We start from the raw sequence: 24,211 nt of genomic DNA on the forward strand, positions 1-24,211 counted from the left end.
AGCCAAAAATTTGCCAAAGGGGGAGATTATAGATGTTTTTAAGTTGGCTGCATTTTATGGTAAAAAATTGTGTATCTTATGGATGTCATGCTAGATGTCATGACATCAGTATTTGACAGCAGTTGTTGTTATATTTAACTGTCACACGCCTGCTGAGCTAGAATATAAAGATTCAGTAAGTACTCAACAGATGCAGAATATTCTATGGAATATTATGCAATCCTAAGTGGCGCAAGTTTAAAGGTCAGGAGAATCAAGTCAGAATATTGAAGATTATGCAGTTTATAATTATGGAGACAAATTAGGAAACTTATGATTGAAGACCTTATTTTTAGCAGAAAGTTTTATGTGATTTGTAACAGCAAATAATGTTGTGATTGTAAGCCCAAGTCCAGTTGGGAATAGGTTATAAATAGGAATTTTTGTAACCTAGTTTATCAAGCTAGCCGAGTATTGACAAGATGTAGTTTTTAGAGTTAGCCGTGTAAGTGAACCACCCGAGTTGTGGGATGGTCACTGATTTGTGCCTCGAAGCCTGTAGGCAAGAGGTTTGTTTTACTCACTCAGAAGCTGTAAAGCAATGAGTGGAGTTGTGTGCTTGGAGGAAGCTTTGAAGCAACTCTAAGATATGTTTATTTGTGTGCTTTAAATGTTGGTAATTAGGCCGTCGATATAGTGGTTGAGTTGTTGACGGCTAGACATCATTGCTATGATTGGGAGTGGAATGGAGATATTCCATATCTAGGGAGAACCTAGGTAGAGGGGTCATTGGGTAGTGATTAAGTGAGGAGTTGTAAACTGGGAGTTTAGCTATGAATTGATATTGCTAATAGTGGACTTCATCCCTGGCTTGGTATGCCCCAGAGTAGGTTGATTGAACCGAACTGGGTGAACAATTCTGTTGTGTTATTTATTTTCTGCACTGTTTTATTTTTCCTACCTTGTCTGTTTTATAATGTAAGATCAGATGTCACGACATCCATATATGACATATGAGTTCTGTCTTACCGGAATTTCAATTAACTTACAACCTCTAAGACACACTAATCTTAGACTTCTTAAGAATTCTGACCAACTACAGTTTGAAAGAAAGTTTGTTTACAATATATGCTTTTACACAAGCTGGAGTAAACAGTAAAATCAGATTATAGACTAAAGAGAATGAAAAGCTTATGAACACTCTTTCAAGAATGTATGAAGATCGTGTGAATTAGCAGCCTTTCTCTTTGAGTCTTCAAGCTATTTATAGCCAAATAAAATAATATATCCGTTGGAGAGTGTTTCTAGAATTTACGAAAAGTTGGCAGCTTGAAATAACGTGGGAGACAAGATAGTACAACGTGTCTGTCCTTTCATCGTAGTAGAGTGAAATATTCGCTTGTACTGTGTACCATGTACCACGTAACGTTATCTTCGATTCTTCTTGAACTTCATAGGCTTCTGATGAGCATGAGTTAGAAGAAAGAAAATAAGCTTGGGTTCTTCAGAACTTCAAGTTTTTAGAGTGTTTAGAACTGCGTCTTCAGAATCTTCAGCACTTAGTCTTCAGTACCCTTTATCTTCATAAACATAAGTCTTCAGCATCTGGACTATTCCTTAGAACCTTTGTCTTCATATCTTCAGAAATTGGTTTCTTTAGATAGCGTATCAGAGTGACAACTTTAGAGCCTTCTGAAGTGAGTTGTTATTGTTCAGCAGAACTTGTGTAGCGCAGAAGCGGAACTTGGTATCTTCAGATGGTTTGACAGCGCTTTTATCAAATTCAGAACCTCTTTGCTAAATACTTAAAATAATAAATTTTAGAGTACCAAAATTGTTCATACAAACATACTCATTATTATCATCAAAACTCAGATATTATTGCAGAACCAATTCTTATTCTAACCATAGAATTGTGCTAGATTTGTTCTCTTGATATACAAAGGAAATCTGTACTCTTTGAAACATGCCTATATGGTGTTACGTGGTTTGTGCCAGTAGGTTTTAGATTTTATGCCTTTACTAAGACTAGTAAGAAAGACTCTTGATCCATAGTCCATTGTTAAGATTAACTAATTTTACTTGCTTATAGTTGTTTATCCATTTCTTAACTACAAGTGATACTGCATAATAGTTTAGATTTTTTTCCCCTACAATTTTAATATCATGTTCTCTATAAATATCCAAAGACTATGTTCCTTAATTAGTAGTCTTTTATATATAACATCATTAAGTTAATATGATTATACTTGTGTGCGATGTCTAAAAGCTATAAAAAATGAAAATAAGTTGGAATTTGTTATTAAATTTATAGTTAAAAAATAAATGTCATTTTCTTTGCTCCCTTAACATTTATCTTACCAATTTTATCTTCGCCTTAAGAACTATACAAATGGGGGCAAGTATAAGATGTGATATGACATTCCAGGTGTTCTAACTTCTAAAAGTAAAATGTTTTACTATGCATGAACTAGTCAGAGACCCGTGCTTCTGCACGGGTGATTTTTTTTCTGGTGTAGTATTTTTGTAATGATATGAATAATATAAATAAAAAGAATTATAAGCAATATGCATAATTAAAAGGAATTGTTTTACTTGAATAAAGTTAGAGTTTTATTGATTGCTTTGTTATATACCCAATTCTTTGAAAACCGAATATCCATAGGAATCGTTTTGAAATTTGAAAATAAATACTTTAGTTTTCAAATAAAAGTTATTATTGTTTAAAATAAAATAGACATTGTATTGAAAGTGGCCCTTAAGATTAAACATTATTATCGTATTCATGTGCTAATTTTGTGTGTAATAAATGACCATATAAAAAAGAACATGTGAGTTGGAGAAAAAAATAAAATTTTAACAAATGCAAATGTAAAATTTTAAATATAAATGAAAAATATGAAATAATTTACTTAATTGTAAATTTAACAATAATTATATAGAAAACAATGATCCACAGAAAAATGTTTAAGATAGGTTAAGAACACAATAGCAAAATTGGGTCAGGTAATTTAATAATTGACGGTCCAACAACAATTAAAAGAAAATGTTATAGATCACTATGGTTTAGTTATAAATGAAAAATGATCATATAAATTCAATTATATTAAATAATCATATAAAAAAAATACTATAAGATGGAGATAATAAAAATGAAATATTAACATTTAAAAATAAAAATTATCACTCAATTAATAGTAATTGTTGATTAAAATAAAATAGCTACTATGTTGATAATGACCCGTGAAATAAAAAAATAATTTGATGCGATATAAAATATATTTAAAAACAAATGTAAAATAAACAATAATCATGGAAATTTAATTGTATTAAATAATGATAAAAAATCATGAGATGGAGAAAAAAATAAAAATAAAGATATTATTTCTCAAATAAAGACAATGATTGATTAAAATAAAATAGACATTATGTTGATAGTGACCCGTGAGATAATAAATAAATAAATAAATAGACAAAAAAATTAAAATGAAAGTAAGAAAGTGTGAAAAAATGTGAGAGAAATTTGAAATTTTAATTAAGATAGAGAAAATGTGTAATGATCGATTAAAAAAATTAAATATTGAGTTGATAGTGGCCCGTGAAATAATTTATTATTTTTGGGAATAATAATTAAATAATCGATTATTAATATTTTTTGCGATAATAGATAAATGTAGAAAAATTAAAATGAAAGTATGGAAAAATGAAATGTGAAAGAAATTTGAAATTTTTAGTAAGATTAAAATTTAAAAATAGATTATTAATATTTTTTGTGATAATAAATAAATTAAGAAAAATTAAAATGAAAGTAAGAAAGTGTGGCAAAATGAAATGTAAAAGAAATTTAAATATGACTTCCATCATCCATGGCTTACATGTGATGTCATCATTCATGCAATAAAGTTGTAGGGAGAATGTTATTTAATTCGGATCAATGAAAAACTAACACTTGGGGCATTCATTCAATAAAGTTGAAAGAGTGAATACTTAATTTGTTAGTTACAAAAATGACCTTTTATTAGTGCAAATAAATTTTGGTGAAAGGGTAATTTAGGCAATTTGATCAATTTATTATTAATGAATAGATAGTAGATTTGAAAATAAATATATGTATCAATTGAGTTTATTTGAAATTAGAAAATTTCTTTACCCACCTCCCTATGGATGGTCACCTCCTGCGAAAAACCAAAACTACCCCTGCTTCGGAAGTTCATTTCCGAAAGCGTGTTTTTTTAAAAAAATTGACTTACTTCGGAAGTTCATTTCCGAAACAATTATTTCGGAAGTTCACTTTCGAAATACTGCGATTTCTGCAGATTTATCAAAACACTCCCCCTCCCCCAATCATTTACCCTAAATCAAAATAAAAAGTGGCAGAGGCGAAAATTTCTGCAGATTTATCAAAACACTCCCCCTCCCCCAATGCATGTTATTTAGGGTTTTAATTGCATAAATGATATATGGCTAGGTTGTTAGTAGTATTTAGGTTGTTTAGAAGCATTTTGATTTGGTTTGAAGGTTGATTTAGGGGTCTGCCATGGAAGTTGCAGGAAATTGCATCGCAGGGGTGTTTCGGAAGTTCATTTCCGAAAACACCTTCATCCCAGTTTTCGGAAATGAACTTCCGAAATATATCAGAAGTTCAAATTTTTTTGTTTTTTATTTTGCGCATATTAATCGATTTCAATTGTTTACAGGAACATGTCTTCTAGAGACGGCGCTAAGGGAAGAAAGGATTCTTCAAAGAAAGAGGTGAAGGAGGTGAAGGAGAAGAAGAAGGTTTCGACCCGCTCTACTTCTCGTTCCCAGGGGGCCCGGGGCCCGGATGCTCAAGCTCAGTCTTCAGGCGTGAGAGTCGTGATCAACGCTGATGGTTCTGAGACTGAGTGGGATGAGGATTGGTATAATTATCTTCATTCGGAGGAGTTCGCTCGTCGGGAAGAATAACGTGTTTTTTTTTTGTTTGATGTGTATTTTGTAACGCTCGTCGGGCAGAATAACATGTTTTTGTTTTGTTTGACGTGTCTTGTTTTGTTCTGATTTCGGATTGTATCGAATAATGTTTTTGTATTGGATTTATCATCTTAGTTTTTGGAAGTGGTAACCGGGGCTGGAACATATGACGGAGGAGGTGTACCTCCGGTTATTCTTCCTCCGGACATCCACCTCCTCCGTCATATGTTCCGGCCCGGGTTACCACTTCCAAAAACTAAGATGATAATATTATCGTTGTAATCTTCACCCGATTAAATAAAGCGAATTGAAACTTTAATTTTCGTTGGAAGTCTTTTTTTCTCCCCACCACTCTCTCATCCCCACCTACCCGTGTTCAACAATATGTAACTTAAATTTTATGTAATATTATCGTTGTAATCTTCACCCGATTAAATAAAGCGAATTGTTGTTGTTTTTCATTTTATTCTGTCCAGACATATTTTCGGAAGTTCATTTCCGAATTCCCCAGGGGGGTGCGTTCGGAGATGAACTTCCGAAACACCACATTTTCTGAAAAAGTCACTTTATTTCGGAGATGAATCTCCGAAATCAATATTTTATATTAAAAAAAACACGTTTTCGGAAGTTCATTTCCGAAAACACCTTTTTCAAGAAAAAAATTACAGTTTCGAAATTGAACTTCCGAAACAAGGGGTATTGTGGTAAATTCACCGGAGGTGGCCAAGAAGGTTGGGAGGTGAGTGAAGAAATTCTCTGAAATTAACATAATAGAAATAAACAAATTTATTCATAGAACTATATATAAACTTTTTAACATGATTATCATGACAAATATAAGAAGCTAAAAAATACTTTAAATCTAGCCTTTTTTTTCCTTCAACTGCATTGCTAATTTGAATTCAAAAGTTGAGGTTCATCCTAAGTTTATACCATCCTTTCTTAAAAGAACCTACAAACATCCATCCACTTTTCACCAAAAATCTTTTACATTTAAGCCTCCTTATACTATGTACCTCCCTTTGATTATCTTTTGTCTTTGAATCAACAAAAAGAATTTTCGACATAGATTTAAATTCCTTTGTGTAATATTGTATGAAATTAAGTATGAGGGACAAATAATAAAATGTGTGGCAATAAACTTCACTTTGTTCTTTAATTTCATTTGTCTTGTGGCCCATTGAGATAGTTCATTTTAAGGTTGTAATTTTTAACTACATAATTCTAGGTAACAAGACCTTGACGACTGTTCATTGGTTGAAAATTGAGATGTTTGTTTTAAAACCGTGGAGGAATTTTGAAAATTTAATTATGGAAGATTTTGTGTTTTGTTTGTTGTAGTAGTAAACTAAAATGTATATTTAGTGAGTTTGTGGGATTTTGATTATTGACCAGTTTGTCTATTTTTTGATGAGGTGATTTTGATTAGTGTGCTATATATATCTGATGAGTGTATGCAACGTGTTACTTCCGAAATAATTCTAGCATGATTTTTAAATGTATATTGATTGGTATTTGAAAGTTACTCATCTTATTATTATAGACACATTTTTTAATCTAGGTTGTTGAGAAATTTTTTAATATAGATTGTTGAGAAATCTACATGTCACCCTTCAGATTAAATATGGCACCCCTTAAATTAAATATGGCATCTCTTAAATTTATGAAAAGATTAAAATGTCCAACCAAATATTATTATCATATTTTTACAAATTCACGTGGTCCACTGAATTTTTCTAATTTTTAAAGCATACCGGATATTTCGTTCCTATACCGGAAATTTTGCGAAATCAAGTGAGTTTTACAGTATTTTTTTTTAAAATTTTGGTATATTCTAGCGTAAATTTCAAATTTTCTGGTAGAATATATCGAAAATTTCTAAATATCTGGTATATTCATTTATTAATATTCATACCGGATTTTTAAAATTTCCGGTACCCATAATAATAGAAAATTTCTTTGCCAACCTCCCTACCTTCTAGTCCACCTCTGGTGAAAACCCCATACTACCCCTGACTTCGGAAATGCATTTCCGAAAATGCAAGAAAAAGGTGTTTTCGGAGATGCATCTCCGAAAACGCCTTTTTTCTTGAAAAAATTGTCTTATTTCGGAAGTACATTTCCGAAAACAGTATTTCAGAAGTTCATTTCCGAAATGCTGCGCGTTATGCAGATTTATCAAAACACTCCCCCTCCCCCATTCATTTACCCTAACTCAAATAAAAAACAAGCAAAGGCGAAAATTTGTGCAAACACACTTCCAAGGCTGCATCAAGGCTCCAATCACATTGCTATACAACATTCAAAAGCCCACAAATCACTCAATTTGTAAGTTTTAAATTTGTTAGATTCATTATTCAAATGCATGTTATTTAGGGTTTCAATTGCATAAATGATATATGGGCTGGTTGTTAGTAGTATTTAGGTTGTTTAGAAGCTTTTTGAATTGGTTTTATGTTTGATTTTGGGGTCTGTCATGGAAGTTGCAGAAAACACCTCCATCCCAGTTTTCGAAAATGAACTTCCGAATTGTATCAGAAGTTCAAATTTTTTAGTTTTTTATGTTGTCTCGCATATTAATCGATTTCAATTGTTTACAGGAACATGTCAGACAACCAACCAGCACGCATCAGACAGGGTAGGGAGACCCAGACTGCGTCGGCTAGAGAGGGTAGGGAGTGTCCGTTTTAATTTGCAAGTACTTTATTTTTAACGCCTTTGTTTATTGTTTCTGTTTCTTTGAAGTTTGTGTGCATGCGTTCTGACTTCTTTGACGGCGTGTCGCTGGTTTCCAACGTCTTTGTTCTTTAATGACTTGTCTGTTTCCCAAGCGTTTTTGTCCCCTTTCTTCTTTTATAAAAGGAGGTCTCATGGACCTTTCTTACTTCATTTTTACGCAGGAATGGGTGGCGCTAAGGGAAGAAAGGATTCTTCAACCTCGTGCTCTCGCAGAGTGAAGGAGGTGAAGGAGAAGAAGAAGGTTTTGACTGGTTCTGCTTCTCGTCCCCTGGGGGTCCATGGCTCGGACGTGCAGGCTCAGTCTTCAGGCGTGAGAGTCATGATCAACGTTGATGGTTCTGAGACTGAGTGGGATGAGGATTGGTATAATTATCTTCATTCGGAGGAGTTCGCTCGTCGGGCAGAATAACGTGTTTTTGTTTTGTTTGATGTGTATTTTGTAACACTCGTCGGGCAGAATAACGTGTTTTTGTTTTGTTTGACGTGTTTTGTTTTGTTTTGTTTTGATTTCGGATTGTATCTTTCGCACAGTGTTTTTGGATTGGATTTATCATCTTAGTATTTTCAGTTTATCTGTTACTTATTTTTATTTGGCGTTTACGTTTAATTAAAATGCGAGACAGTTTAAGAAAAAACATAAAAAAAAACACAGTTTCTGCATAATTCGAAAGTTCATTTCCGAATTCACCCCCATGAGGTGTTTTCAGAAGTTCATCTACGAAGACACCCCCATGAGGTGTTTTCGGAGATGCACTTCCGAATTGTGGAAAATTTTTTTAAAAAAAAGCGCTTCGGAAGTTCATTTCCGAAGCAGGGGTATTTTGGGATTTTCGCTGGGGGTGACCCCCATAGGGAGGGGGCTAAAGAAATTTTCTAATAATACCAAAAATTTCGAAATTTCCGGTATTTCTATTTTTTTTTAAATTGTTAATTTCTTGATATTTTTAAATTTTCGTAGTGAGGACTGGAGGCAAGGATGGTTCTATTGCGAGACGGGCCACAGATAGAGTCGGTGCTCTTGCTAGAGTTGCTGATGAGGCACCCGCCTAAGAGTTACGAGCTAGACGCCTTCCTCCAACCAGTTCTAATCGGAAATGGATGGCGGAGCAGCAGGCGGTGAGGGGGTTCCGCGCACCTCGCCACCGTAGTGATAGAGCATTCACTGTTGTGGAGGAGCAGGTGGTTCAGGGTGGGGTTGCTGAGATTGAGGATGCGGTGCCTGAGGTTGGGGAGCATGTGGTAGTGGTTCGGGAGCCGCTGACAAAGGTAAAGGAGTCGGTAGCTGTGGTTCGGGAGCCGGTGATTGAGGTAGAGGAGTCGGTAGCTGTGGTTCGGGAGCCGGTGACTGAGGTAGAGGATCCGATAGCTGAGGTTGAGGTTAAGGTGGCTGGTGACTAGATAGGTCAGGAGCGGGTGGTGGAGGAGGCTAACACCACCACCGGTGCGTCTACGGAGCCATCAGTACACACTGATGGAGCTTTCCCCGGAGGACCTTCTTATAGCAGAGCGAGGTATGTAACATTGCTTAAATGCTTAATTTTTTTACGCAATTTGACTTATAATAATTTATTTTAACTGTAATTTTTTGTCAAGAGCGACCAGTGTTGAAGGTCGCTTCTCACAGGTCGAAATACACAGATACTTTAATCAAATACTGAGGAAGAGGCATTTTGTTGAGATGTGTTACCCAATAATCCTAAGACCCCTATTTATACAAATGGTGGTGCATTCCAAACCACACATATGTGTCAGTGCAACCAAGACCCTCCAAAAGTGTCAACCGTTAAAAAAAATCTAATATTGAAACATACCAATGAACTTTCCAGTACTCCCTAAAAATTTGAAATATACTGTATACTGGAAATTTTATTATAACTGAAATTTTCGGTATGTTTCACCGAAAATTTTAGTATAACTGAAAAAATCCGATATCTTATACCTGAAATTTTGCAAGTTTTACCGGAAATTTCATCTAAAAATTACTTGTATCTTAAATTGGAATAAAAGAAAATGGGGATGCCATATATAAAAATATCCGTAAAAACATAATATCATTGAAAATTAAAAGTAACACAAATATTTTTTTTTTTTTTGAAATCAAGAAATATATTGATGCTCCAAAGAGTCAAAGATACAGCCTTACAAACCAAAAAAGAGAAAATTACAGACCGATTGAAACCTAACTTAAGTAAAACAATGGGTTATTGTTAAACTCAAAGAAGTTATAATTGGAATGAGTAATTTTCCCGATGTAAGACCACCGCCAGACGAGCGCTTTGCAGCTCCAAACGACATCCCGAGAATTCCATGATCCGTTGTTAAAGACCATGTCATTCCTTCGCAACCAAAGGCTCCAAACGACATCCCGAGAATTCCATGATCCGTTGTAACACAAATATTATTAAATGTATAGTGATTAAACATGATATGAAAACCAAGAGAAATAGTTCATTTTGTTTCATATACATAATTGTTACTTTGAACTTCATATACAAACTCAACTAGGAAACATATCAATCTACTCAGATAAATATCTCAATCTGCTGCTACATCTCAAAATTAGTTTACATTTAATTCAAGGGGTCTTTCTGATGTTGTGCTCTTTCTTCGCCTTCCACTCTCTTCTTTCTCCACCGAGTAAATTTTAATGACCAGAGGGGTAAGCAAAAAGTATAGTATACACTGAGCTACTCAACAGCTATAGAATGGTCCAATGCCCAATCTCGGGTGTTCTGTGATAGGTCTTGGGATTTTGTCAAGAGATAATTGCATCACCATGACAGGTAATATCAGAACTCATAGAAGGAACAAGACAACGTGGAAAACTTAAAATGTCCTATCCTGATTCCCTGTTCTCAGGAGACTTTGGCCAACTAGCCTGTCCCTTGAACAAAATTCCCAACAAGACAAGATCACCGCCATCTTCGCAGGTATAAGTATGTCAGTGCTCACTTATTGGCTTTCCGAGCAAGAAATCGTTCTCTGGCAGCTTGGATTCTACTTTCATTATCATCTGCAGCAGCAGAAACTTCAACATTCTTCTTGGGCAAATCTGGAATCCCAGATTCTTCCTCAACACGATCCATACCACCACCACTACAGACAAAGGAATTAGAGTCAGCATTGATCCCAACCCCCTTCCACCACCAAAAAAGAAGAGAAAAAATATGACATGCAGCATTTTATATATATATATATATATATATATATATATATATATATATATATATATATATATATATATATATATATATATATATATATATATATATATATATATATATATATATATATATATATACTGAAGGAACATGAACTGTTTGAACGCAAGACTTTGTCTGCCATATGTTTCATAATAAGTTTCTAATGCCAAGAGAGTTTACCTTAATTTGTACACATTTAATGTATTAAGCTTGTTAATGATGGGTATAACCCATTTCATCTCAACAGAACACAAATTTCTCATGAACGGCCGTGGTGTGGCAATTAGCTCATGGTACACAACATAGTCAGGAAACTTCCCCAGATCATCAGAACTCAATGCAGATGACGGATGCACCTAGTACAGAAGATTCAGGTAATTAGGTGCCAGGAAAAAAAGCATTTAGTTGTAATGGTTCCACACAATAAGTGACTTTAAAACTTCAATTACCTGGACTATTTGGCCTCGGAAACCCAGAGTTCGATAACCATTATGATGCATCTTTCTTTCGGCCAGTTGATTTGCATAGCCTACACATAAAGCCTTCCTCAAATTTCGATAATCCCGACGGAACTCTTCCCCTTTCCTATTTGCCTTTATATCCAATGGTTCTGTTGCAATGTTAAGAAAATATGTGAGTGGGAGAGGAACCACCCTGTATAATAACTAGATGGAGGACTCAATAATTTGAATGGAAAAAATAAGAAAAGAAATGGTAAAAGAGAAAGCAATTTTTCTCAGTCTAATTCTAAATTTTATTCCCTTTTTTGGATATTGTTAGCTCTAACTTTGTCAAACGATACACTCTTGCAACTTCCTGATAAAGCACAATGACTTGTACTGTTACAAGTTAAAACTGAATACTACTGTGGAGATTATTTGATCATGAGAGCATTAAACCATAATTCAAATACACAAAATAATGAAGTTGTTCTCATGGTGGCAAGGCTTTATTGTCAAATCATACAACTAATTCTTACAAATTACTTTTTGATGCATATTATCACACATCGAGCTCAATCTGCTAAAGGTAACAATTTCTTGTCAACTTGTCTAAACCACAACATATCCAACACAAGAACGATTCATGGTTAATTTCATACCTTGTGTTGATTTCATGGCTCACTTTAATTCTAAACTTTGATTTTAAAAAAATAGAGAATTTCAATCGTTTACTCTTACTTCTATTTTATTAAACTGAAGAAAAAAGGATTAATAAGCATATGAATGTGCAAAAAATAAGATGCTGGTTCTTTTTTCTACTAGCATTGCCACTGCATCTGAAAGCACATTCTTAATTTCGTAATGAAAATACTTCAAGAAAGATGTAAATACAAACCCTTAGCAATTTTCTGCAGTATCTGTGATAACTGCTTACGAACATCTCTGGCAAATGTCATTCCCCGCACCTACAATCAGTTGATTTCAGAATAATTACATATTATGCATTGAATGTATACAAAGTATATGTGTGTGTCCTTGCGTGCTCATATCACTTCGTATTTTAGTACGGTGTGAAGAATAGAAATCTTAGATAACTAAATAAAAATGCAAGTACGCAGTACCATCCAAGAATAAAAAAAGGAATATGCCTTTCCCAATGAACCGAGTGATGTTTCCTTTAAAGGATATAATATCTGAATTGAGTGTGAAAATAAGTATTCCACAAGGATATCACTAGCCTTCTAACCTAGGTTGTCAATATAAGGTAACGGCAGGCCCCAAAACTAGAATAGCAGAATAGGTAATAGCACATTGCAGAATGTAGCTCGCTAACTACAAAAGGTGCACCCCTGATGGCTCAGATCCTGGCAGCAAGCCGAGATGGCAGCAATGGTGGTTTAAATGGTCATCGCAGGGAGAGGTAGCTGGTTGCAGAACTTCAGACGTTGAAGGTGGGAGGAAAGTGTGTACAGGATTGTTTGAAGTCCAAAAAAACAGAGGGAACAGATCAAATTTAAGGGCGAAAACTAGCTATTTTAAGGTGAAATGACAATCCAAAAAGTATACATAGAATTTTACAAAAGTTTTAATGTAGTCGCAACTGCATCCACTATTTGGCTTCTATTTGTGGAGATATAGCCATTACTCCAAACCACAATGCAATGAGGTTTTGCGTAGTGCCTACCTAGGGCCCTCAACAACACTATACCTCAACGCCAACCGCTACAGAGTACTGACTACATAGCTATAATGTCCCTTAAGGGTCTATTGTCTCTCAATATGAATTCTATGGCCACACCTCCAATATGTGATGCCAAGGATGGAGAATAGTGTCCACCAGCCACTTCACACCCCTATGCCACAACAGCGTCACATTTGACAACATACCTTACAAAAAATTTTAACAAGCTTCAATGCAAGAGTTAAGTCACAAATTTATACATTTGATGATTGAAATACCAGAATACATTAAAATACCTACCTGCAAGCCATGGTCTTTGCACCAACCAATGTCATAATCAGTTTGATACCAACGCTCATATATCTGCAGTAATTGAATATGGTCACCCAAGCCAAAGCCATCAGGAAGGTTAGATAATGGACGTTTCCTCTTTTTCTCAGTCTTGCTGCATATATAAAAGGGGTGTAACCACTCAGTGTTGTCAATCTATAGATCTACAAACCTCAAGGAAAAAAAAAAAAGATACATGGCAATTGGATATTCTGGGATATTTTATTTCGTTTGGTTGAGAAGTAGTAGCTATATTCAAAAGAATAGAAATCGTAATAAATTTTATTAGAATGGAGTCAAAAAATAAAAATTGGGTGCTTATTTATAGGGAATGCTAACCCGGCTCACTTTAGAGTGGAAGTTAGCATGTACACTTATAATTGGACCAAGTAACCTGTCCCTTTCCTTTCAAGAGTACACAAGACTTGAGGGTATTCAATCAAGTCATCTCAAAAAAATTCAATTAATATGTTTTATTGCTTTCTTGATTCTTCTATGATAATAGAACCCATTTGGCCATTTCTTTTTCCGGAAAATAGGTTCTTTCCCTATAATATTGCAAGGGAAAACCAATTTGATTTTGACTTAGGCGTTACTACCAATAAATGTAAAATTATTCAGCATGCTTAACCTAATGTTATTATGTGTGACTATATGAGCATAAAAGATATTGTAACCACTTGATTTTTGATAAACAAAAAACTTGTTCAGTCTAATTTGTGACGTAAACAACTGTTTTGGTCCTTGAATCTGTAAGGTGTTGTCACTACTCATTATATTCCCCTAATGTATCAAAAAATGCAATCCACTATAGTCCCTCGAATCTAGTTTTCATTCAATTTAGTTCTCGAATGTGTTTTTCATTAGTCAATTTAATACATAAAATTACTAACAAAAGAAGCACTAGGGATGTATTTGCAATTTTAATTCATTTAGGGATTACAGTGACAGCACACACACATTCAAGGGCTAAAATGGCTATTTGCTCGTCTAGTTTGAAAATGCAAAGAACACTCAGAAGACCAACCTCTGCCCTGGTAGCAATGCAGTTTCAGTGGATAACATGGCAGCAACAGTCAAAGCCTCGGTTATGCAGCCATAATTGTTTGCTTCCATTAAAGTTCTTGACAGGGACGGTTCTAATGGAAGCTCTGCATAGAATCGAGAAGAAACTCAGGGAACCAAGAAAAGTACGCATCCTTAAATTCCAATTAGGAAAATGAATGGAAAAGAAAAGAACGAGTTTTATGTTCAAACCGAGAATGACATCCATTGTCAAGCGTGGCAGAAACACACTTCCATGAACATAGTAATAATCAGGAAAAAAGTATATCCAGTAAAGGCTCTTATCAAAACTGGTGGAAAGACAGGCATCACTGTGCCTGTATGTCCATTGTTTTAAATTATGTTTTCTTTTATATGGTATATATATTTGAATTTAATTTATATACATTGCCAGTGTAAAAAAAGTTTTATGCATCCAATGATTGTTGTCACGTCATTTAATGAACATGACAAATCATGTGTTTTTAACTCGTTAAATAATATGGTAACATATCATTAGATTAATGTGTAAAATCGATTTACACCGCCCGTGTATTGTGTATGACTGAAACTCTAAATTTTTCTATGTTTTATTGTATAAATTTGTTTTAGTTTAGTCAATCCTATATGAATTATTATCTAAATTTTTCAATTTCAATATTTATGTTATTTGTTTTTAAATTTATAATTTGGAAAGGAATAGAGTTGTTAAGGAAAAGTTTATACATGAACGAGTCAGCTCAATTTGTAAACATCAGTAATCATTTAAGTACCCAAATTTACACCTTGAATTCTCAACCAAAACTAGAAATTCCAATGAGCTAATTGAAGGTTTGTGTCTAAGTTGTGAACTTGTGACAAACTATGACAAATGTCAATGTGACTTGTGAGGAAACCACAATGACCAAAATAGTCAACATATATCCATAATCCGGCCAAAATTGGTAGTTACTTTTGGGATTCCCTCTAATCATATGTATAGATTTAGATTTAAATTTCAATTTGGAAAAGGTTGTGTTGTTAAGGAAAAATGTGTACATAAAAAAGGCTAACCAAAACTGGTAGTTACTAATAGTTATTATTGAAATTTCCGTTATAGTTTATATGATATGATGGTATAGATCATGAAAACAATAATATTGCACTATTTATGATTTCACCACCCCAATATTTAAAACTCAACACTAAAATATAACGAAACAGTACCAGCCATTTTTCGTCCAATACTTGTAATTGCACCATTTTCATCAATAGCATCAATCAGATATAATTGCTTCAAGGCATCTTGTAAAGACTCAGCTGCAGAAAACATGGTTACAATGTCAGGAATGAAGAACGTTAAAAAGCACAAGAATAAATCACATAAATCAATATAAGCAAAGTACTAGCTCGCACCCTACCCCAAAAAATAAAGAAATAATGAATGAAAAGATAGAGGGGAAAAAGAGCCAAAATTGAAACTTCTAAAATAACATAAAATTAACTTCACAGGATTAACAAGAATCAAGTTTTGTCACTTCAAAGGTGCAATTTACATTTAAGCTATAAAAAAGATCTTACATGAAGGAGAATCAAGAAAGTCAAATTTGAGGATGTCAATATCAGGAAGGTCCAATGACTTCAAGTAAAGAACACTGCCGGCAAGAGAAGATCTCTGAATTTCAGGAACTGTAACATCCAAAAACTCATCTTGGTAGAGTTGCGAAGGATAAAGGCGGTAGCATTTCCCTGGTCGTGTTCGTCCAGCTCTGCCAGCCCGCTGATTAGCTTGCACTCTGCAATGTCAGGATACACTCATTTTAAAGCTTGTGAATTGATTATTCCAAAAACATTAAAACTATTGAGATAGTTGTTAATGCAACAAGAATCCTTTTAACCAATACTTATTATTCTTTTGTTTAAAGTAAGAAAAAATTACTCCAGATCCATTCAGTTAGTAGTATGACCACTATTGACTGAAATAGAACTTCATATATGATTTGTTTGTGTTAAAGAAAAGGGGAAAAAAGTATTGCATCAGTGAATCTAAGTTTCATACCACAATAAGATATTACATTATTCATTGCTTACTTGCTAATTTGAACAACCTCAAGAGAATACATCCTACTAGATGGATTGTACTGTCTTTGCTTTACATACCCAGAGTCAATAACATACCTACATTCATAAAATTTAAAAAAAAAAAATACATATCAGAAAGTGTTAGTAGACAAATCGATATGCTTTATCTTAAAGTACAAAATCATTGTCAAGATAGATCAAAACAAAGCAAAAAAACAAACACTCCAAATTACAAAGAGAAAATTCAAATGGCAAGAAGGATGTGTTTGTTATTGCACCTCAAAATGTGAGATGATAAATCATGTCTTACTGTTTCCATTTTAATCATTACAAAAAAAGGCATCATACATTGAAAATTTGTTACACATCTCAAATCATATGCAGTCTAAAAGAAAAGCAATCACACATCCTATTGCATGTGGTTTTTCAAATCAAGCCAAACCGAAATATCATAGATTACTGGCTACAGTATATACAGAACACCTGTATTCTTGTTTTGCCAACAATATTTTCGCCATCTAATGGGTGTAACCCTAACCAATATTCACATCACTGATTCAGTCATGTAAATTGTCCACACATGTTCAATAAATGAAGTTTGGGGATTCAAGTTTTACGAAACATTTTTGATCTCATTTCTGGCTAAAGAGCCTGAGACAAAATTAAACAAGCTACATAAATAAGAAGCATTTGATATTTAGATTTGCTAAAATGAGTAATATCAGCAACAACAAAACCCATAATGTATAATAATTTGTGTTCATGAGATGATACATAAATAGTATCTATATATTAAGTTTAAATTGAAATTAGTAATATTTAACTGAATATCAGTATCCTTACACTACACCGTCAACAGTCAAAGAAGTTTCAGCAATATTTGTAGCAACAATAATTCGTCTGCAATTTGGAGGTGGAGGATTAAATACACGCACCTGTAAGATTATATAGAACGTGCATATCAGTTTCAAATGCACATAAAAAAATCATGCCTCAATTTTTCTTTAATGATATAATACATCAAAAATCAACAATTTTTTATTTTGCGCGTTTCCTAGATGCATTATATGTTTTCAAGAGTTCATTGCAAGCTAACGAGATTTGACATATGATTATGAAGCAAACAAAGCAAGTATAAGGAAGATCCTAAAGTCCCACATTGGTTGGAGACAGAGCATTAAAATAGTATATATAGAGGGACACTCATCTTACCAACCGGTTTTGTAAGGATGAGTTAGGTCAAACTCTAATAGCAAGTAACAAGTCGAAAAGGGAAAGAACTAGGATAGGATCCCAACTCCTTGTCAATCAAGGAAGTTCAAAGACAAATTACCTATTTATCCTAAGAAAATTTTCTCCTAATGACGGGTCAAGATCTTCTGAACATCTTACTCTCTCCATTTTTCCATTACCGATGTTATGGTCATATAAATACAGTTATGTAACATTTAATGTGTCCACTTATTTAATATAAACTTCAAATCTCTTTAAAACTATAGTAATCGAAAGAGAAATGGAGAAGATCCCAACTCGCTGATGACATGAGAAGGTATTTCACACCTTTGTCATTTTCCCCCAAATGTGTAAGAGCACAGGATCTTTATTGGTTTCCAAGAACCCTCTACAGACTACATGCGATAGCTAGTCGAGTTCACTATGGACAAAAGTAAAAATGAAAAGTAAGAATTATGTGTGGTATTGAAAAATACAGGACACGGCACAACTATAATACTACATATAAAACTAATGTAAAATAAATACAAAAATACAAATTTCAAAAAATTGAAATTCTGAAAATTAGAATGAGTCATTTTAAAAATACTAAAACATGAAACGTTATCTAGTTATTGTGACATACCCGTTCATACTTGGTATTTGCATAACTATTTGAAAATAGAAGTAAAATATATATATAGTACAATTACAAGTGTCCATCATGGATATGACACAATACGAATACTAATTCAAAGTAGCTACTCTGTGCTTCCTTATTTCACTGATAAAAAATATTTGGGCTTCCTTGATTGTATTTGGAGGAATAAGCAAATATTTCAATTATGAAATTGTACAAAAACAAAAAAACTACTTGCCTGCAATTCAGGTGGCAAAGAGCCATGTAGAGGAAAGATTACGGCATCCATGCAGGAACCTTCGTCGAGAGCTCGAACTTCATCTTCCAGCTTCGTTACCAACTTTTCTATGTCATCCTAGATATGGCTCAACAAAATTTATTCAATCAGTACACCATAATCGTAACAACAAAGGATCAAGATTTACAATATGGAGTAGAAATTATCATAGTGTACATGTCTTAAACCAAAAATGATCACCTGTCCAGTCATGAATATTAAAATATCCCCTTCCGGTTGGCGTACATGTATATCTGCAAAATTGATGCCTAGTGAAAAACTTGAAGAACAAACTACATTTATAAATACAGTGGAACAGCAAAGGAGGAAGAGCAAGTGAATATAAGTGTTTGCATCGTTGTGGACAGAAGAATTTCACAGTTCAGATTGAAAATGCATCCCTCTTATATCAGCCTATTTACTTATAAGTAGCAAATTAAACCATAGCCAATTGCTTTTCAATTTCTTACACCAGTTTTCAAGAGACATTTGAATATATGTCAAATAGACACGTAAAGCATTATATTATATTAATATGTACTAGAAATTAGAAAAGGCAAATATTTGTGAAAAATTTTGTTTGTCTACCAATAAATTTTCTTTACACAAGCAGACATAATAAAATACACTATTTATTAAAACTAATTATGCTAGCATGAAGATAGGATTCAAATTTTATGTCATACCAAGAGCCGTTTTGAGAGCAGTATTGAGATAGCTCACAGGACGCTCCTTACTATACAGAACCTCAACAGGATGCATCTTCCCAGGAATATTCAACACGGGGCAATCTCCAAAGAACTTAGACACCTTGTCACCATCAAGAGTGGCCGACGTGATCAACACTTTGAGATTAGACGAACGAAGCTTCACCAAACGCTTCATGAGCCCCATCAATATATCTCTAAGCACACAATTACAAATTGTATGAAACAACATTGCACAAATGTATGAATATGAAAATTTACAGAGAAAAATAGGAGGCGCATTACGTATTCAAACTCCGTTCATGAGCTTCATCCAATATGATAACAGAATAATCATTTAGTTCTGGATCAGCTAGACTTTCTCGGAGAAGAACACCGTCAGTTAGATACCTAATTGAATTGAACCGAATTGAATCAATGAACAATGATAAGAAAGCAATAGAGAATGAGATAGAGTAAAAACGAAGTAATTACTCCGTCGTCAGTTAGGTACCTAATTGAATTGAACCGAATTGAATCAATGAACACTGATAAGAAAGCAATAGATAATGAAATAGAGTAAAGAGTAAGTAATTACTTGATGCGCGTGTTGCGAGAAGTTCTATCTTCGAATCGAATGGCGTAACCTACTTCCTCTCCGAGCTGAACACCAAGCTCTTGAGCAACTCGTCTGTGGAAGTTGAGTTAGATATATATCGTCGTTGTTGAGAAGACGTTAGGGTTTGAAGGAAAGATGAAATTGAAGGGAATACCTGGCTACTGAGACTGCTGCGACACGGCGAGGCTGAGTGACGGCGATTTTGGAGTAACCGCGGCGGTGAAGCATCTGAGAGAGTTGAGTGCTCTTGCCGGAACCGGTCTCGCCGATGATGACGATGATGGAGTTGTTTTCAACGGTTTCGATTATCTTTTCTTCGTATTGGACAATGGGAAGGGTCGCCATCCTCGATGGAAGTCGCGGAGGAAACAAGTTTCAAAATGTTAGTACTCGACTCGTTCGTCTTTGGAATCGGCGGGGAGTGAAATAAGTTTGAGAGGCGTATTGAATCGAAATTTCAAATTGTTTATAGTTACGCCTTAAAACTTCAAGTTTTCATCCCAAAATTTCATTAAGACTGTGTTTGGTAAGCCATGTTTTCGAGCTTATAGCTTATATCTTATGTCTTATAAGCTCATATGATAATTTAGACCTGTTTGGTAACGGTCTTTTCACCACGAGCTTATAGCTTATTTTACTAGCTTATAGCTTATTTTCCAGACGCTATTTCAAATAGCGTTTTAGCTTATGTCTTATAGCTTATCATTTTTTCTTCCTTTTTTATCCTTATTATTTTAATTAAAATCCATTTTTAACCCTTATGATTTATTTTAATTTAAAATAAAATAAATATATATTAAATATCTTTTATGTCATTTTACATTTATAAGTTAATTGAACCGCTAATTTTACCAAACACTTCAATTAGCTTATAAGCTATCAGTCTCAATCATCCGCTATAAGCTATAAGTCATCAGTCATCAGCCATCAGTCATAAGCTATCAGCTAGCTTATCAGTCAACCGCTATTTTTACCAAACAGACCCTAATACTAGTGTAGTGTGTATACCCGTGCCTGGGATAAAAAATTCTATGCTAAAACAATATTTTATAATTATTTATAATTTACAAATGAAGCTATGTAACATTATAAATTGTTTTTTTCTCTCTCACGATGATCAATGACGCCGTATGTGAGAATCAAGCTTTCCTGTCTTTTTAAAACAAAGATCAATAGCAAAATCATCCCGCAATCATCATGGCTAACAACAACAATCAACAAGGTAGTGATCCTTACAACATCGCTGCTTTGCTTCAGGACACCACGACTGACAGGCAGTCCCACCCTGTCGCGACACACAACCTCAGTCCACACGTGACGGGCAAACCACTGGGCGATCTCAGCCCACTCGTGAGGGGCAAACTACTGGACGGGTTCAACCCACTCGCGACGGGCAAACCACCGTGAATGGACGATCTCAACTCATGAATGATGAAGCTGACTCCAGAGACAGACGTCCCGCTTCTTCCTCCACTCACGCCTCTCCTCGTAATGACAATCAGTAGGAGCACCATTAAAATATGAATAAAGTAGTAAATAATTTTATTTTTAGTTGATCTCTTTTATTTTAAATTTTTGTTGAATAATTATTAATGTATTTATTTTTTATATAATCATAATTGTTGTGTATTAGTTATAATTTTAGTAATTATTAATATGAAATTTATTAAAAAATAATTAAATTTTTATGAGTTTTATTTTTTAATTTATAATTGAAATTAGAATAGAAATATAAACCCTATAATATTATTATTATTCATAACTTATAAATTATGTCAATTTTATAATATCTGAATTAATTAATATCCTAAATTTTTCAATTTTTTGGGATTTTTTCGGATATGCATATCCGAAAAAACCTCTGACCACTTTGGAGGTTTTTTCGGATATGCATATCCGAATTAACAAAAACTCTAATTTTTTGGGTGTTTTCGGATATGCATCTCCAAATTAACCAAAACCCCAATTTTTTTAATCTCCGAAAGGGTATTATGGGGTTTCCAACAGGGGTTTTCACCAGAAGGGGGTGGATAAAAAAATTGTCAAAAACTATTCTTATGAGAGCTGTCAATTAAGCCCAATTTTCCAAAGCCCTGTTTTTTTGGCCTCATTAAAGCCCCACTTTATTAAGCACCTAATTAATGAGAAATTTTTTAGACCCCATAATTTTAGGCCCCTTAATTAATATGTTATTTTTGGGCCCTACTGAGGGAGCCTTATTTTGTTTCAAAAATTTCATTTCTTGTTCCAATAAGGATTAGTATTCTTGTAATTTGTAAGGTTACATGGTCATTATGCATAAACTGTAACAAATCTATGTTTTACAAACTAATCATCATCCCTAAACAAAGTTCCTCCATATTTATGATAGAACCCCTAAGTCTATTAATATTGATCCCAATATGGTAGAACCCCCAAACATTATGTTGAGTCCAATTTGAAATTTTGTTTAAATTTCGTTTCTCTTTGTTGTATTTTTAAGTGAATTTGATGTGATATACGTGTGTTGCTGGATTTGAGTGACTAAAGATTGATATTGTTTGATTAAGGATTAGCTAATATGGAGAATGAAGTATATTAGTAGTATATTTCTCAGTCCTTGGTCCATCTTTGAGAACTATTACTCCCTCCGTCTCATATTAAGTGTCTTATTTGAGTTTTGCGCGGTTCTTAAGAAAATGATTAGATGTGTTGATTTTAATGATAAAATTAATATATTTTACTAAAGTACCCCTATTATTATAGGTAGTGGAGTTGTTGAAAAACGTGAAAATTAATACATAGGGGTATAATAGTGGAAAAAATAATAAATATTGTATTGATATTCTAAAGAGGCATTTATTTTGAGACATAGAAAAAATGTAAATGAGACACTTATTATAAGACGGAAGGAGTATATGCTAATAAGTTATGATAATAGTAGGAGTTAGTTGATCAAATGTACTATTATATGCTAATAAGCTATGACAATAGTAGGAGTTAGTTGATCAAATGTAAGTTGCATGTATCTTGTTTCTAATATAATTAAATTAAAGGCAAAATACCCTTTTTGGTTCCTTAATTATACGTTCTGGTTCACTTTGGTCCCTTAATTTTTTTTCGTGTCAAATACAATTAAAACAATATCTATTGATTCTTACACTAAGCCATGTAAATTGACACCTCTGATTCTTACACTAGTTTCAACACCTACACCATATTATTATACACAATATTTACTGATTTTATTATTTTAATAATTTAATTTTTTATTTCTGCGTACAAAAAAATTCCTTATTTCCTTATTGACATATACGGTGTAGCAATGAAAATATTGTAAAAATAGCACACCTCTTAAGATTTAAGCTCACAATTTTTATTATATTTTGTAATAAATTATAGAGAATTTCTTTGTACACCTATATAGGTTAATAATGTTGTTGTTGTTCTCAATATTGAGCTAACCGCGTTATGCACACTCTGCTTTATGTTATAGTTTTGATATTAAAGACTTGGTGGATGTTACTTTTTTTAACTCTGGTTTATTTAAATTAGTGCCATGATGAATTGGCCAGCTCGTTTCAACATCAAATAATTGTGGACTTTCTTGAATTTGACATGTTTCTACAAAAAATTTGTCCAAAGATATTCTAGTATAGCACCACCGCTCTCTCAACTACTCAAGAAAGATGCATTTGAATGGAGTACTGAAGCAAATGCAGCTTTTGAGGCTTGAAGCGTGCAATGTCGGAAGCTCTTATAACGACATTACCTAATTTCCAAGAGCGATTTATCTTGGAGACTGATGCTTCCAGTGCAGAAATGGGCATTGTACTGATTCAAAATGCACATCTCACCTCTTATTATAGCAATCAATTTTGCCCTAGAATGTTGAGAGCATCCATAGATTGCAAGAGTTGGGTGCCATTACGTTGGATGTTAAGAAATGTAGAACTTATCTATTAGGAAGAAGATTAAAGATTCACACAAATCAAAAAAGTTTGGGGAACTTCTGATAAAAGGTTATACAAACTCCGGAGCATCAGTTTTATTTGGAGATTTTTTAGGGTATTCCTACAAGATTGTGTACAAGTCGGGTGCTCAAAACAAAGTTGCAGACACTCTTTCTCGTGTTCATTGTACACTGCAAAAAACGTGCATGAATTACGGGAGTTATTATTCTAATTTTCTTGGTTTTTGACCTCCGCAAATTATTTTCCGAGAGTTATAAACACTGTCGCTTATACGATTCTCACAATTTATCTACGGGAGTTTTGAGCGACTGCTAGTATTGAGCAAAATAAATTGGGGCGGTTAGTTTATGGAGGTTAATAACCCCCGCAAAATGTTAAAAACATGATTAAA

General features: G+C 33.7%; 1 protein-coding gene across 1 annotated transcript; it reads right to left on the reverse strand.

Annotated features, from left to right (window-relative positions):
- Positions 1 to 9,784: 9,784 nt before the first annotated feature.
- LOC131609370 (probable pre-mRNA-splicing factor ATP-dependent RNA helicase DEAH4) lies at positions 9,785 to 20,372 on the reverse strand. Its single transcript, XM_058881057.1, has 16 exons — positions 20,022 to 20,372; positions 19,847 to 19,939; positions 19,555 to 19,659; positions 19,249 to 19,466; positions 18,764 to 18,816; positions 18,524 to 18,640; positions 17,277 to 17,368; positions 16,443 to 16,529; positions 15,933 to 16,147; positions 15,579 to 15,671; positions 14,356 to 14,479; positions 13,299 to 13,443; positions 12,213 to 12,282; positions 11,324 to 11,484; positions 11,055 to 11,230; positions 9,785 to 10,767 (listed from the first exon to the last, which is right to left on the reverse strand). The coding sequence occupies exons 1-16, from the start codon at positions 20,210 to 20,212 to the stop codon at positions 10,620 to 10,622; spliced, it is 2,088 nt and encodes a 695-aa protein (XP_058737040.1). The 5' UTR covers positions 20,213 to 20,372; the 3' UTR covers positions 9,785 to 10,619.
- Positions 20,373 to 24,211: the final 3,839 nt, after the last annotated feature.

Source organism: Vicia villosa, linkage group LG6, assembly GCF_029867415.1.
Source record: "Vicia villosa cultivar HV-30 ecotype Madison, WI linkage group LG6, Vvil1.0, whole genome shotgun sequence".
Classification (NCBI taxonomy): Eukaryota; Viridiplantae; Streptophyta; class Magnoliopsida; order Fabales; family Fabaceae; genus Vicia; species Vicia villosa.